Source organism: Papilio polytes, unplaced genomic scaffold, assembly GCF_000836215.1.
Source record: "Papilio polytes unplaced genomic scaffold, Ppol_1.0 DF823957.1, whole genome shotgun sequence".
In the NCBI taxonomy this organism is placed as follows: domain Eukaryota; kingdom Metazoa; phylum Arthropoda; class Insecta; order Lepidoptera; family Papilionidae; genus Papilio; species Papilio polytes.
This window is the reverse complement of record NW_013525247.1, coordinates 312,454-329,710: the sequence shown is the minus strand read 5'-3', so window position 1 is coordinate 329,710 and position 17,257 is coordinate 312,454. Positions and strand designations below refer to the sequence as shown.

At 32.6% G+C, this 17,257-nt stretch overlaps 1 protein-coding gene across 1 annotated transcript in view; it reads left to right on the top strand.

Annotated features, from left to right (window-relative positions):
* Positions 1 to 17,257, top strand: part of LOC106101746 (cAMP-specific 3',5'-cyclic phosphodiesterase 7B-like) — an 84,108-nt gene that overhangs the window by 40,835 nt on the left and 26,016 nt on the right. The window contains exon 5 of the mRNA XM_013281070.1: positions 8,458 to 8,654. Coding sequence (XP_013136524.1) covers positions 8,458 to 8,654 — 197 coding nt within the window. The remainder of the gene's footprint in view (positions 1 to 8,457; positions 8,655 to 17,257) is intronic.

Genomic DNA, 17,257 nt, shown 5'->3' with positions numbered 1-17,257 from the left:
TGGGACAGAAATTTTGTATTTTATCTGACGTGACGTCATATTTACACTATCAGGGCCTCTATCTACCACCGGTGGGACAGGCCCTAAGTATCGTAGTTACTTCTATTTTTATTATCACTTAAATTATGTCGCATTTAAAGGTTTTTGCTATTACAAAAACTATAGCTTGTTTATTAAAACGAGCTAATCCCGACTAAACAGAACTACGGGGTGCAAACCTTTTACGTCAATTAATAGTCAACAGTCATAAATGATCAAATGAGCATGCGGCCAGTTTTTTTATTAGTTTATTTATTTATTTATTTATTTATTTTAATACATAATAATATGAAAGTGCCCGTAAACCCAATTGCGTTAAATTAGCAATAAAAGTGAAGTCATCTATCCGTAGAGATTTGCATCTACAGATGCGTTGTCTACCTTGAATTGACACATACTTTACTATGTATAAAAGCTACATTACCTACATTACCACCTCACAAATACCCATTGCCCATGAGTAAATAACACACAAACACAATATGTCTGAATGTATGCAGTACAAAGGTTTCAAAGCACCGATTCTGTCCCGGGTGTAAACTTTAAACCAGGTACAGTCCGCGGGTGAAGTTTCAAACGTCTGTCGTACCGCAAAGTCCGTGACTGCTTTTGAATTGAGTACTAACTAGTTTTCCGATTGACTGAGATTCTTCAATTACAAGATTTAAATTACTTTGAATCAGAATTGGCATTAAGAATTAGTAGTTGAAGTTAATAATATAAACTACTTGGAACATCTCTGTAATCTAGTTTAGGCTTATTTTGTTCACTAAATTTAAGGTAACAAGAATTTTTTTCCGTTTTCGTAACCGGCAGGGTGCGTATACTTTTCTATTGCCCGGGCCATCTTTTACTTATTATTAAGTAAAGTATTACTTAACTGGCACAACCTAACGGAACAAGCCCTAGTTTACATTAGTTTAACAGTTTAAAACCTATGATGAATATTGTATTGTATATTTAAGTCATAATAACGTTCATCATCTTTGTGACGTAAACCTCGTCTATTGATTTTATTACAAAATTTAATTACTTCGTACTCTTTGTTATTTTAGATGCAATGCTCCGTTGGGAATTCTATTAGGAGATGCACTACATACAAGTTCGCTCGCCCTACTCTATAGCTTGAATAATTCATATTTCACACTCCACTACATTTAACAGCTGTGCATCGATCGCCTCTATAATCAATTCTGTGTTTATACTCTAGAATATCGCCAACATTGTTACAAGCTCGACAATTTACTACTTTTATGTCTCATTTAATATTTTTTTCTCATATCTAGTTAATTCTAATTCGGGATCCCTCTGTTTTTCTTTTCCTTAATCTTTCTTAAAATTCTTTTTCTTAATCTGTGTATTTAAAAAAATATTTCAGATTTCTTCAATACTTTCATCTATTATTTTCACTTCAGTAAAGTTATATTGTATTATGTGAATGTTAGATATTTAGGGATGGAAAATAATAAGGATTTTTCACGTCAAATGGTTACAAGAATATGGCTTTCATTTTGAACTAAGAATAGTTTACTTGTCATAGTATTTCAATACAGTGGGGAGCACTGTGGGAAACACTGTTGAGAATCTTGGTCTTGTTACGGTTAGTCGGAAACTCAATTATCTTACAGTGTTCGTGCTGCGGTGGACCGCTATTGTAGCTTTGTTAAGGGGACGAGAATAATTATTTTGATAAATTTACCACAGAATTTGCAATTCTGGAATCCATTCGATTTATACTAAACCGACATATAAATTACTGTTTTCCTGATAGTTACTAAAACGTGGAATTTAATAAACTGTCGGTCTGTCTTCGGCGGTATTAAGAAGCGAGCCTATAATTTCCTCAAAGGCCAGCAACGCATCTGTAGTTCCTCTGGTGTTGCGGACGTCCATGGGCGTCGTTGACCATGTTGGGGTGCTCGCCGCTCGTTTGCCCCCCTTTTATTATAATACTCGTAAAGTAAAGTTTACAAAACATTTATGGAACAGAGACCAAAGACGATCAAGTATTGTTTTGGTGAACCGTGTAACCAGTTTATTCTATGCGATGTATTATAGATCTCTGAAAGGAAATATATTCAGGACACTTTAGAGTGCGAAGTATTCTTTTCAAATCTAACAATGGTACAATACAGCACTATACAAAGAGATAATCTGGATTTTCTTCTAAAACACGTGTAACCCTGGCAGTCTAGACTACGCAGGACAAACAGTGTAATCTCTAAAGAAAAGTACAAAAGAAAGATTGAAGATATTATTTGCGTTTCAACGATACCCTATTAGGATAACAAAATAATATTTCCGTATTTCCTTTAAGCGGATTTTGTATAAAACTTACATGTGTAAAATCCGTCTGATGGTCCTATTAGATTAGTTACGTCTAGGAGACGGTTAAATATAATTTTTAATGTTGAAGTATAATACTCGTAAAGGGGTAAGCAGAGATTGTCTGGATTTGGCGTGATTACAACGTCTCTCTATCTTATAGTTACTTAATACCTTCTCTCTGAAACACGTTAATAAATTGAAAAAATGTACAATTAACGAATTACTTATACTGAAAACGTTCAAGCTATACTATAATTATATGAAATACCCAGGATTCAATTCACATTTTTGATTGTGATTTTTTTTCGTACACCTCATTTTGTAAACTTTTACCTGTTTAGGTAAATTTTTACGCATTGATTTTAGTAATATTTGTTTACTATGCAATTACATTTCTTGCAAACAAACAGACATTCATTTTAAATGAAAATGAAAATTTATAGTTTTTATATTTAATAATGTTTCAAAATTAAGATAAAGCGATACGTTACCATTTTAACAATTGAAATAGAAAAATTATTTGTACTTAATAATAAAAACTAACAATTTGGTTTATTTATTTTTCTACATTTTTTAAAGCCATAAATTAGTCTTAAAATTTATCTTTATTTTTTACATTTCTGTTCATACGCCGAAGATTATTTGACAAAGATTTGGTTAACGTTGCCACGTGTCAGATAACATCGGAATATTAAATGCTGTTTCGATTGTATATCTTTTTGTCTAAACTTATTCTAAGTTTCTATTACTATTTTTATCTTCTGTATTGTATTATTTTATGCCGAATATTGGTGCTACAAAAATTACATTACAATAGGCGCGTGTAGTTTTATCTCAACCTTTGGCATTAAAACGTAGTCACAAAGACATGGGCTCCGTTCCCTGTCTATATATTTACACTGATTATAGTCATGTTATTGTCTAAACCAAAGGTTCCTAAAGGTTTTTCTCGTAGACCACTTACAAAATTTTAGTTAAACTATATATATTTTTACCGTATAAGAAGCTCATAAATAAAAGTAAAAGGAACGGATGAAAGGAGACTACATGTGACAGAAATGCGAATGTTAAGATGAATGTGTGGGGTAACACGAATGGATAAGATACGAAATGAGTATATTAGGGGAAGTTTGAGAGTAGCCCCCGTAGTAGAGAAGGTAAGGAGTAAAAGGTTAGCATGGTATGGGCATGTTATGAGGAGGGATGAATCGCATGTTACAAGGAGAACGTTAGTTATGAGTGTGGAAGGGTACATCGGTAGAGGTAAACCTGACATGACATGATCAAAAAGGGAGTGATGACTGAGATGACGTAAGATAGATTTATGTGGAGGACAAAAACCTGTAGCGCCGACCCTACGGGAGTAGGATAAGGAGATGATAATGATGATGATGTATAAGAAGCTCATAATATTAAAATCAAATGAAAAAGTGTATTATAAGTATTGTCCAACTTTGGGAATCACTGTATAGTCCAACAAGAAACTTCCATCACGAGTAACTAATAACTAGAATAATGCCGCTTTGTAACTAAATATCGATAACAATACCAAATACCCTTTATCACGCATATATAAGTCATCATTAATTAAAATTTAGAAGTTCCAATAGAATTTAATCTCCAGTTGATTATTCGTCGTAACTTACGAAATCGTTATAAACTAATTTTGTACACACTTTGATTTAAGTAATTATTTTTTTTATTCTGAACCTAAATTCTGATTAAACAAAAGTTTGTTTACAATAAGATCAGGGCTATTGTAAAGCCAAGATGAGGGACTAGATTGAGGCGCACTAGGACTATATTTAGTCTTTTGTCTGCATTAAATTGAGTCTGGTCGTTGTAATTATTCGGAGCTTAGGCAACCTCACTGCGCCGACACGCCTGCATCAGACACTACAAAGACCGTTTGGAGTAACAATTTGATATTCAAATCTCATATTCATATTTAATTAAATTTTTATTTCATCTACACAACGGCTAATGTTTAAGAGTGTAACTAACTAGCTTTTCCCGTGCAGCTTCATCCGCTTGAAATTATAAGAACTTTATTTTATTTTTACATTTATGAAATTTTCAATTGCAAATGACAATATTCAAATGCACAAATGACAACCATGGCAACCTTATTTCCTTCATGTTGGCAGTTTGTAGTTTATGGTCCCTTTCCCACTAATAACTTTAATAGCGTGAAAATATATAGCTGAACGCGTGTCGTAAGTGTAAGGCTTTTTATTAAGAAAACAATTATTCATAAATGTGCTGTGATTGTTGACATTCTACGCCACGAATTGTGTGTTAACGCTTTATTAAATTAGTGTAGATTACAGTTAGACAGTAGCTTACGCCAGGCATGTTTTTAGATTATGTCAGTTGAAATCCAGTCCAGTTTTCGAGTGCTACTGTCCAACTGTCCTGGGCAAGTGTTAACAAGGCATTAAATTATTTAATTTTTTTTACATATTTCATTTAATTTTTTAATACTTTTTTCTTTTAATTCAAATCAAATGGCACTGGTGAGAATGCGCCTTTAGTTTGTGGTATGGAATAGGTTTCTATCTATCGTTAATCGATAATTATGTTCTAAACAATTGTTAACATAAAAGATTATTTACAACTGAGTTGTGAATTTCTTTATAACAAATAATAGCCAAGCTAAATTTTATATTGTGTACATAAACTGTTTCCTCAAATATGGTAAGAATAAAGTGCTTTTTGTCTATATTGAGAACACAAACATTAGACGAGGCATTGAATTTTGTCGGGATTTTGCATCACAATGCCTTTGATGGAACGGATTTACATTTTCGGCGGCATCACGCTGAACACTGCGTGACATCGCGTCCGTTGAAAATAATTTAACGTAACGCGCTTACGCTCCATTTGGCCAGCTCTTATGTTATTACCTCATTTAACCACATTATTTGATAAAAAATAAACACACTCCACTAATTCGATCTTTGAATATTTTAATGTAACATTTTATGTCCATATTTATTTTACGTTATTAAAAATTCTATTTCACTACTTTATCACTAACATTTATTACTAGCTTTCGCTTGCAACTCCGTTCGCGTGGAATTAGAAAAAACAAAAGTAGCCTATGTGATCTTCCAGACTATCCTCTACATCTATTCCAAATATTATCGAGATCCTTCCAACCATTTAGGGTACAGACTTTAACAAATATCCATCCAAACTTTCGCATTTATGGTATTAGGAAGATTTCATTTGGATATTATATTTCCTAATTTATAGAGTACAAAAAAATCTCAATGTTATGATTGGATTTTATTTTATAATTTAACACAATGATATATATCATATGATGTTAAAAATTTTATAATTTTTTATTAACTATATTTATTAAAATGTCTAATAACTTTACAAGTTACACACAAATATGTTGATTTAATAAATTGTACAGCGAAATGGAAATGTAATAGTGAGGGATGCAATATTCAGTTCACTTGACTGTCTAATCTCGTACCTTTGATGTGGTGCATTACTAAAGCAGTTTGTTATTTAAGCACTAACCAACCTTAATTAAAGTTGAAATAGAGCTTCGCCACGTGAAGGTGTTCATTTAATTTGTTTGCAAATTCTCAAACACGCACTTTCTGCCAAATGCCAAACCTTCGGTAGAGGTAGATACACTGGTCAAAACCAATCAGTGAACGAGAAATGAGTGGGACTTAGGCTAGCTCCCTATATACTCGTACTAGTTTCACGCGAAGTAACGGACAGCCTATCGTAGTTTCGATATGTTAGTAAATGCAAACTGATCCTAAACTAAGTTAAACTTTACACCCAATAGTAGCTTAAGAAATTGCATTGAAATCATTGCGATCTCATTCAAGATTGAAACATCGGTAATTTAAATAAAAATAAAAAGTGTTAAAAGAAAGTTTTTTTAGTAACAACATAAAAAAAATAATTTATTTCGTAAAAAAAATTGTTATGATACCATTCAAGTGAAAAATATAATTTACAGAAACATTGAAATAGAAATCTCTGTATTTGATAGTAAAATTAATCTTTTTTGAACCATGACGGGTTCGGACGGGGCTACATTTTCCTTTTATACCAATCGCATTACTTAATTCGCTTCAGAAATTAAACCGCTTATATATTTGGAACGTTTTTTTTTTAGCCTTAAGGAAACAGTGGATCAAAAATGTCACTCACAATGGACATACACTCTTATGTCCATCTGTTTAAAGCTTCATTTGCCGCGAAGCTTGAGTTCTCGTAAAGGACCTTGATATTTTCCTTGAAAGATGCCAAACTAGTTAGTTTTACTCTCAAGTACAAGGTTAATGAAAGTGGGAGAAACTACTTAAGATTTATTAACATTTAGGACATTAAGTGAAATACAAACACTTGTTTTAATCGCCAATAAACATTTCAAGCGCCAATAGCATAATGGTTTGAGGTTCGGACTACCGATCTTCGACTTCTGTCGTGAACCATATTCTAGGACAAGCCTAGGCTTGTAGCTCTAGAGCTTAGTTGGAATGGTTAACGGAAATGTTAGTAAATTAACAAAAATCTACTGATATTTAAAAAAAATCTGTAGGTTTTAGATATTGACAAATGAATACTCGATTGAGTTATTCTTTGTGTTAATTTAAAATTGATCATAAAGGTATATTACATATCTTTGTACGAGAAAAAAAGATAAAGATTATGTAGCTTTGAAGATGTTATTAAAAGGAAAGTTTAATTAATTTTATGTTATTTACCTCTTGCAATCTTTAATCACATAAAACAACAGACGATATTCTTATTTAATGTATTTCAGCTGAAATACGCTACGATTGTTTTATTTCTTTTTAGTATACCTGTTCTTTTAATATTTAACGTTTTTACTTTACTATGCACTTTAAAAAACGTTTGGAAATGTAATTTAAAAGCGTATTGAAGTACCTATTCTGTGCACTTTCAGACAAAGTCTATGCTCCAAAGACGGGTCATTAGGGACGTTTTGCTTGGTCTCTTTTGTCTGAAAATTAATATTGATCTTATTTTGTTGCCCACTTTGTTGCTGGAAATCAAATTCAATGTTCCTTTACTTAAGCTCAATAGAATTTAAGCAAAGATATCTTTTACAAGAGAATGTTATAAATACTAGCGTAAATGTAAATTTCTTATGGGATGTAATTGTAAGGAATTGAATACATTACTAGCTTTCTTCATTGTGTATAATCGCTTATATTGGCTAAAAATCGTTTGATTATAGCCTTATAGAGTAGGTGTATGTCAGATAAATAAAATAGAAAATATGACAGTCGGTTGCTTGCTCTGTCTTTTCTATTTTTGACCGACTTCCCAAAAGAGGAAGGTACACAATTCGGCTGTATGTTTTTTTTTGTGTGTGTTACGGCATAAATCTTAAAGGAAGTAACATTCTTCTACATTACAATGATACCTGAAATAATTGAATGAATATTAAAAAAAAGTAAGTTAAAAAAATAACAAGCTGTTATTCGGGGTTAGCGCGTTCATCCTCTTTGTTTTCGTTTTTAAAGATGACCGGTGGCGTGTATTTAGTTTTGTAATTATCAAAGAAGTTGAGTTTTTGATAGGTTTATGAGTAATTATGTGCTAGTGACGTAAGGTGAAACAGCCAGTCTAATTATGTATGAACTTCAATGGTGCGTCCTAAAGGGCTTTAATGTTGAGGATATTCAGGTGCGAAAGCCGCCTCCCCCTCCCGCCGTTAACCTCCCTCAGGGTGGTTCTCGACCGAACTCCCAATTTTTTGTCATCGACAATCTAAAAGGGCAGTATCCCTCCCATCGATCAGAAAATTGTTATTTATTTTCCCCGATGTATATTTTATGTTTTGGTTCACCGTAATATTTCTTTCCGACAGAGGATTGGTATAATATTTTCGGCTTTTACGGTTGTTGACTTTGTTATTTTTATTTTCTATAACATAACATTAATTACCTATATTACTTTTACTTAAAGAACCTACGAAAATTATGTCTTGAAACGAATTTCTTACGATTGGTCCTAAAAATCTTGATATAAACTTTACTCCAATGCTATTAAACGGTTGCAACTTTGTGTCTCTTATCACAGGGCGTTGCCTTCCGGAGCTGTGCGTCCACCTATTTGAGAAGTACGGGCTGATATCGCACTACCGACTGGATGGTGCCACCCTGTGGAGGCTCTTCACCCTCATCGAGGATGGCTACCGCAGCTCCAACCCTTACCACAATTCGGTGCACGCCGTTGACGTCACCCAAGCCATGCATTGCTTCTTGCAGCAGAACAAGGTGAGCTTTTATGCCTTTTATATTACCCGAATGACAGATAAAGTTCATGTATTTTTCGTATATAAATTTTAAGGTTTACATGATTGATGTGTCATTTTATTTATCCTCGCCACGGAGTGTCAGAGATAGCCAGCCAGTCGTAAAACAACAAATTATTGTGAGAGAGATTGTGTATTCGTTATCAATAAAGTCGTTACAGGAAAGGGCATAGTCTACCAAAAAAAATGTCGCTAAAAACGTAGTAAAAAAACTTCAATATTAAAAAGTAAAATCAATATGAAACTTGACAACAATATAGGTGCACCGGCATTTGTTTTTGTTGTAATTAAGCCGCGCTTCAGGCTGGAAAATCCGCTTCGTGATACATCCAATTTGCATGAAACGTGCAATTTAAAACTTCGGCTTTTCGACGGTTCATAGGATAAAGGTTGTAAGCGCTTTTATTGAAGTACCTGTTATAGGCAACTATCAATTCAGTTACCGAACTTAGACTTTAGTTATTGTTGAAATATTTGAATAAATAAAAATAGTTTAGTAGTTACTTATAAAAAGCTAACTATTCATTGATGACTGTTGAAGATATCGATTTCTATTTTCGTTTAAAGGTAGGTTATTAAAGTCTTAATTGTGCACATAAATTTCGTTAGGTATTACACAAACTTATTATTATTATTATTATTAGTATTTAGTAAGGTATGACATAAACTTATGACATTACATTTAAAAAACTAAAACTTCATTATTTTTATTTTTTTTTATTTATTTATTTTAATACATAATAATATGAAAGTGTCCGTAAACCCAATTGCGGGTTTGTCTAGTGTTAAATTTAATTCAAGGTTCATTAGTTTTAAAACTACACTAAATAAAGTATATTTTTACATGTTACGTATTCTTTGAACATTTTACAGTTTTCATACTGCAATGATGTGCACGCTCTTAATTAATTTTCCAGAATCTCCTTTGCATTTGCCGCGGCACGGATCACGTACGTCCTTTCCACTTCAAGCATTCTATAAGCTTTTACATGACTCATTTATTTTACATACGTCATAACCAAAGCATTACGATTCGATGTTTTAAGTTAACTTTGCGAGATATTTTAATAAATACCTCCATAATATAATATAATAGTATACCCTGATTTTGAATTGGTGATCAAGGAACAATCGTCTGTTCCCCATTGCGACTTTGCTAGGAGTATAACTTTTTACTAAGTTTACGTTATCCTCTAGGAACTTCGACATCTATAGAAAAAGCATCGAAGGAGACTTTGTAAAAACTATCTTTATAACGTATTGTTTTATATTTTATCTAAATAAATTTTCTAGTTAAAACACATTTTTCTTAATCCTTTTCTAATTCCTTTACGACAATGCCTTCTTTATTTCTCATACCGTTTCAATAAATATTACGCCGGTATTTCATTACAAGCAAAGGAAATATCACAACGCATCGGGTTTATTTCCCTGTATTTCTCTACCACTATACTGGAGTTATTTCGTTATGAAATAACTTCTTTCATTCACCCAGTTAAAGCGTAAAGCCACTGCATTCTTATCTTCAAGATAAAAACTACAGCTACAATACACTTTGAACGGAATATTGTCTTTAAATATTTTATAAGATAGCTGATTCCATCTTGAGTTGCAATACCAAACTCAACGTCAAGTGTATAAATAATCTGCATATTCTGAAAATATGTAATTTTATTATTTTAACTTAACGGCAAAAACCTTTATTGATGTCCTTAGAAAATGCCAACAAATTTCTTTGCAATGGTTCAGAGACACATCGGAGATAAATATTGAATTTAATATAGATTAATGATAATAAATGTAAAATAATTTTAAACTCAGAAAAGATTTAGTCGGATTTTCACGTATTCTGTTGAAAATTGAAGTTAACCAACGTTTCGTCGAATGCAAATATGTACATCGATTCCAAACATACAAACTGTTCATGCGTCAAAGCTGAATTTTATGTTTGCAGTAAATATGATACAAATGGTAAACAATTCTTTGTATAAACACTATTTGCTGTTTGTCAATATGAGAGTTTATACTTTTGATATGGTTGTTTTATTCGGAAAATAACGATAATAAGTTCTTTTTTAAATCCAATTAACATGTTGGGGTAACGGTTTTTGTGTTAACGTCGACTATAACTATCCACAGTTGGACATACATATTGCTGAAGTAGGTACAATAATGTGATCACGTTTCTTTTTGTGGGAATCACAAAGTCTCACATGTGTACGCGATGATAATTTGTTTTTTTTAATCCACGTTAACTAAATCGCTAGCATATCCAGTAGTATCATAATAATTACGCATTACCATGTTACGTGGAATTTGGCCAATTATTGCAATTTAGGCGGAATCTCAATAGCGCTCCATAGAGAACTCAATATATAACTGCGGTTTCATGTGCTTTTACACTTCTCGATATATGTATTGATTATACAGGTAAAACAGGAAATGTGAATTTAATCAACAAAATAAAACTATCAAAACATTTGATACGATGAAATATAAATATGAATTTTCGTGGATAATATGATTGAATAGAACGTTTTCTTATAACAAGCATTGTTAATACTAAAAAAATATAGATTTAAGGAATGCTTATGTTAAATCAATAAAAGCATCTTGTACAATTACATGCACTGAGACGTAACTTCAGGTATGAGAATATATTCTGTCAATTATACAGTTCATCAAAGTAATAAACTAGAAACAAAACACCGTTTGACTTAAACTAAAGCACAGAATGAGATTCATTATACCCTCGGCTTCGAATAGCTTTGTTGCAAGACAAACTTTGTTGCAGCGGTACGGTCCGCCTGTCGCCAACAATGTTACAACGCTGATTATAACGTCAACCAAATATTAAATTGAAAATGGACTTTAAAGTATTTTCGACTGAATCAAAACTAATTAAACAAACATTTTGTAAATTAATTCTAACTATTTATATATTATTTATAGATTGTTATTTCCCAAATTCAGTACAAAAGATATTTTAAATTCGTAATCTATCGTACAATTATCTTACGTTTGTGTTGAAGTATTTATTGTTTCATATATACTTCAATAATTAGGTATAGAATTATATAAATAAATAACCAATTATTGCGTTTTTTCATCAGACGGAACTATCATAACATGCAATATCGACTCGGAATTAACCGGACGTGCTCTTAGTATATTGTGTAACTCAATTTATTGTTTTGTTAAAAGTGTTTTTTGAACAAGTATTGTAGTAGCATAATCTATTAGGAATCTGGACACCAAATTTTCGTTCTCCAAATCGATCTATCATTCACTTCAGACTTCACTGGTTTAATCATATCACTCTATAAGTCTTCTTTTCTAAGCCCATACTTGTGATGGTATTATGCAATGAGTGCAACGAATACGCCTTGACCAGTGACGCATGTAGATGATATGCATACTGTGATAGGGTTGGCAGCTCATGCAATCAAATTGTATTGGTTTGACAACCCTAATTGGCAGTCGCTTTGTAACGCTCACAACTCGCAGAATCATTAACAAGACATATCAATTAGTTGTGGCTTGTTAAGTTGGAAATTGTACACCGGATACTGAACTAGTGCACTATTCAATTACTGCCTTAATTCTATATGCAAACGAAGCATACCAAATACGGTAAACACTACCTGATACTGGCGACATCGACCACACCTGTATAATAATCTGTAAATCGTATAATAGGGTAATTAAAAAAAATAACATATCAACATAAAAATGATAGCTATTCGCTATTAAATATTTCAATTAGTGAAATATCTTCGTAAGATTTCGAAATGATTTCACTTGTCCCATTTCTCATTAGGTACGTTAATTCCTTTGGTCTACATGAAAACCTCTAATTAGCGCGATGCTACTTACAGTGAAATTCCGCTGCCGCGACACATGTTTTCTCTGTTTTGTTTTAAGATTAAGAGGGATGATATACTCCGGCAGCGTGGAATTAAAACCAACAAAGGTAAGTAGCCTATGTGTTCGCCCAGATTATCCTCTACATCTATGCAAAATGCATCAAGATCTGTTCAGCAGTTTAGGCTACAAGTTCTAACAAACGTCCATACAAACTTTCGCATTAATAATATTAGTAAAATGTTTCAGTCTTGTCTGAGATTGAGCGAGATGGCAATGTGTTTTAAATTAATATTTCTGCAACAACACCTTTATTAAAAACGTATTTAGTACTGAACGCAGCATAGCTTGTGTGTATGACTCATTTAACTAATAAAATAATTTGCTTACTACGAGATAATCGAAAGCAAAAACACATCAAAAGTGTCATGTGAATTAAGTTTTAAAAATGCAAAACAAAATTTCTGGTATCAAATATTACTCAATGTAATGAATGAACTCACAAAATCATTGAGTGATAAATACCATACGACAAACAAGTCAACAAAAAAGAAAACTTTACAAACATTTCAGCAAAACTTTAAATCCACGGTACACGCTTGCTAGGTTTTTTATGTCGTAAAACTTTTAATGTACACGTATTTTTTTAACTTACAAACTGTTTCTCATTTTCCTATTTAATGTTAGTCGAACGACCACTACTATAAAATTCAGTAACAACTGCTCCAATACGTTAGAAGTTCAATCGATGTTATTACTTTTCAATAAAATATCAGCGGCAAGTATCAATATTTTCGGTCGCAACTGCGCACCGAGTCCGGGTCTCAATTAGTTTAATCGACCTGTTGTTAGCCTCATCCCGGGACTGATGCCGGTTTCACACGAAGACGGTGAGACAGAACAGCACTGATATTGAACAAACTCTGAAACAAAAAAGAGCACTCAGACAATATAGCCGGTATTTAATTAATTAGGTAGTTTTTAGTTGTATGTGTTGGTAGTTTTTAATATAGCATTCGAAAACCTGTAATGGTATTAAAATCGTCAAAATGTAGGAATAAAAAACATAAGGCTTATTGAAAGTTATTGTGCCATCCTATATTTTTGACTTTCGATTGTCAGTGTGGCTAATCGAATGTCACATTGCGTAGAAGGCAGTACAGTAATATCTACTGCTCTGCTACATAATTTTGTCATCGTGTGTAAGTACCTTGAGGCGCTGTCGTCAATACGACTGTTGGATTCAATTATATCAAATTAAATGGCGACCGCCGACAGCGGCTCTAGTCAAGTATTTCTCTGTACTCACGTCATCAACTATCCCATTGGGAAATTAGTTATTGTTTGCCGTAGGTGGTATAGCTTTGTAATACCTAATGTCAATTAATTTAATGCCTTCCTAATCGCCTGTCGAGTACAACAAACGAGATAAAACGTAATCAATGGAAACTTTTTGATGAAACGACTCAAGTTTTAATTATATTTAAGAGGAAGGATATACAACAGGTTAAATAAGGTTTAATTGTAATTAGCGCTCATTGTATTGTGCAACTTTTACTTAACTTTGCATATACTATCCTTTTCTTTACGCGATTTTAAATATTTAATGATAATCTATGATAGAAAACATTTCATCCAAACTGCAACTAAGTAAACAGTGGCCGGAGAAATATATTGTGCAACACGTCTCAACATCAATGTTTATATTAACATTTATTAGATAACTGACATGTCTTTGATTTGAAATTCTAAGAAATATGAAGCAACACAAGAGATTTAGATTCAAGTATTCTAAACGTTGACTTTGTTGAGACAGGACTGGTAAATTATGTGTAAATATGAAATCAATTTGGTTTTATAAAGACGTAATTTTTTTTGAGACGTATGTAAGAGTTTTATAAAGTCCTCGAATATAAAGAAATTTCGCAAATTATTGAATACAAGGCAAAGAGCCTCCCTCTTTGCCTAGTCCGTACCTCCATACTCAAAGGAGGATTCAAACATTCTAAACAATGAATTTATTATGTATCGCGGTCAATGGACGAAGCAAGTGCGCGAGTTAACGTCACTTCATCATTCCCTTTGTGTTAATATGTAAACCAAACATGTAATAAATTTAACTGACAAATCAATTGAATAAGATGAAGCAGATGGCAAGGTACTGCACAATCTGATGGGTTTCCACTGCATATATTTGTTTAGATGGATTACGTAATAGCTGATATGATCAAGAAGGGAGCGACGACTGAAGGACGAAAGCCTTTTGGTCGGACCCTACGGGAGGCGAAAAAGAGTCGGGGTGATGATATATCTACTAACTAATTCTCATAACTAGGGTTGTAACGTAGGTCATTTTAACGGAAGCGGATGCAGATGCGGAGACGCAGGCGAAGGGCTGCACCTCTGCAGAAGCGGAGGGTAACGGTAATCTAATTTACAATTTGTTTTAGGTAAAATTATTCGTGAGTGGCCACATACAATTTACGTACACTTCTTCCGTTCATATAATTATTTCTAGATTCAACAATTAATTATATTCCAGAATCTCTATTTATACATCCTTTAATAGGATTAGAAGCCTCTCAAGTTCACAAAAAATGTAATTATATTTTTTTTATAGAAATGTTTGAAAAGCAACCTTTATAAAATAACCGACCAAGAACAAGAAACACAAAACAAAGTTACTATAGTAAACAATACAACGGACTTAGAGATTCTTTTTAACTAGACAAAGGACGCTTACCGAATTTCGATACTAATGTAATACATTGTTCTATGCTGAAAATGAAAAATTAATATTTTATACGAACAAAAGTTGAAGGTTTTTAATTTTTGTGTGTATACGAAAAACACTATAATACTTCACTATTAATATTAAAATATCGAAATTTTGGATGGATGGGTGTTTGTTACTACGTATCTACAAAGCTTAACAGATTTCAATGAAATTTAACACTGATGTACGAGTAGGACAGAGTCTAGAAGAACTCATAGACTACTTACTGTCTTTTGAAATTCTGCGCCGATGTCGCGGGCAAAAAGCAAATTCTATTATTCTACTATTCTTACACACAAATCTTAACTATAAACCATTTGTTATAACTATTTCGGGAATTATTCCACAACTACAAATCACGTTGTAAAGTCTAAATAAATTTGGGCGCAAATAATTCTATCTCGTTCACTGATGTGGTTTTGCATTAACCAGAATACACGGCCTGTGGTGATATTCTTTATTTACCTGTTAATTTTTCCAACTTAACCTCTTAGGGATTAAAGCTGGTTATGTACGTAGTTCTAATAGTATGAGCGTGTATAAGAAAAAAATAACTGCAGTTGAACTGAACAGTTTAAGTAAATAGCGTCCTAACCTCTACCTCGCCTTACCTAGGGTACACCCTCCCACACTCATAAGTAACGTCCTCCTTGTAACATGCGATTCATCCCTCCTAATAACATGCCCATACCATGCTATTCATACAAACACTACCATTTTATTAACAAATTATTCTGTTCTGGTTATTATTTTGTTATCCATGATTGTATCGCTTTGATTGTGAATGTTTCATTAAAACATAGTAAAAAAACTATGTTGACAACCCCAGGGGCTTACATGTTTGTTTATTTGTAATTACACTGTTCATGTCAATTGACTATTTGTTATCAATATGAAAACTTCGTTTTTAAATATAGAGTGAAAACGATAATAACATACATTATGTAATTTGGAATAAACATTATATCACTACTAGCTGTTGCCCGCGACTTCGTATGCGTGGTATTAGAAAACATACGAACTATGTAAATAACAAAAAGCTACGTATCCCTCGGGAACTGGACATTTTCTTTCCCGAGATCTATCGAATGAATAAATAATTAAATGTAAGATTTAATTTCGATGACATATCTTACACCTGATATTATTTACTACAATAGTTTTTGCTTAAAAATAGGATATAAATAGTAGAGACATATACGTTACGTCATTGACATTTGAATTGCATTTTTTCAGTACAAGTATCGGGCACAAAGTACTCTAACAACTAACAAATAACATGTAATTTTTTTCAAATTCGTGTTCGCAGATCGTGTTAAACCCACTAATGTTCCCTCGTTACATTCGTACGAATTTATACCAGATTCGACATTGAAAAGAATAGAATTCTTTAACTAAAATCTTTCCTGTAATCTGATAACTATTTCAAAGATTAACTTCCACTAAACCGGTTACGTTTGCACTTTCAAAAGGGTCTACGAGGCTTATCTACAATCGTAGCATGCACCGTCTATCAGGTGTGCTACGTCGCTACGAAATATAGCATGTTTTATTCAACACAGTCGTTACTTTTTGTATTCTTATAGTGACCTTCGACTGCAGTGACAATTGTATTAAGTCATACATACGTATTGTCATGTTGTTAAATTCAATTTGACAAAATAAAGACCTTCCTAATTTCGCTCTCAAGATAGCAATTTAAAATGACGTGAGACATTGATACAAATTATATCCTCATTCGCGTTAAGTTAGCCCGCTAAGCAACGAATTATTTCTTCCTTTCTTCACTTATTGCAAGAAAAAAAATAAAACCGACTTCCAAACAAAATATTCTTAAAAAAAAACAGTACACTAAAAAGTAACGAAATAATTCCTTGAAAATAGTAAACCTACCTTATTGTAACTGTTATGTCTATATTGTACAA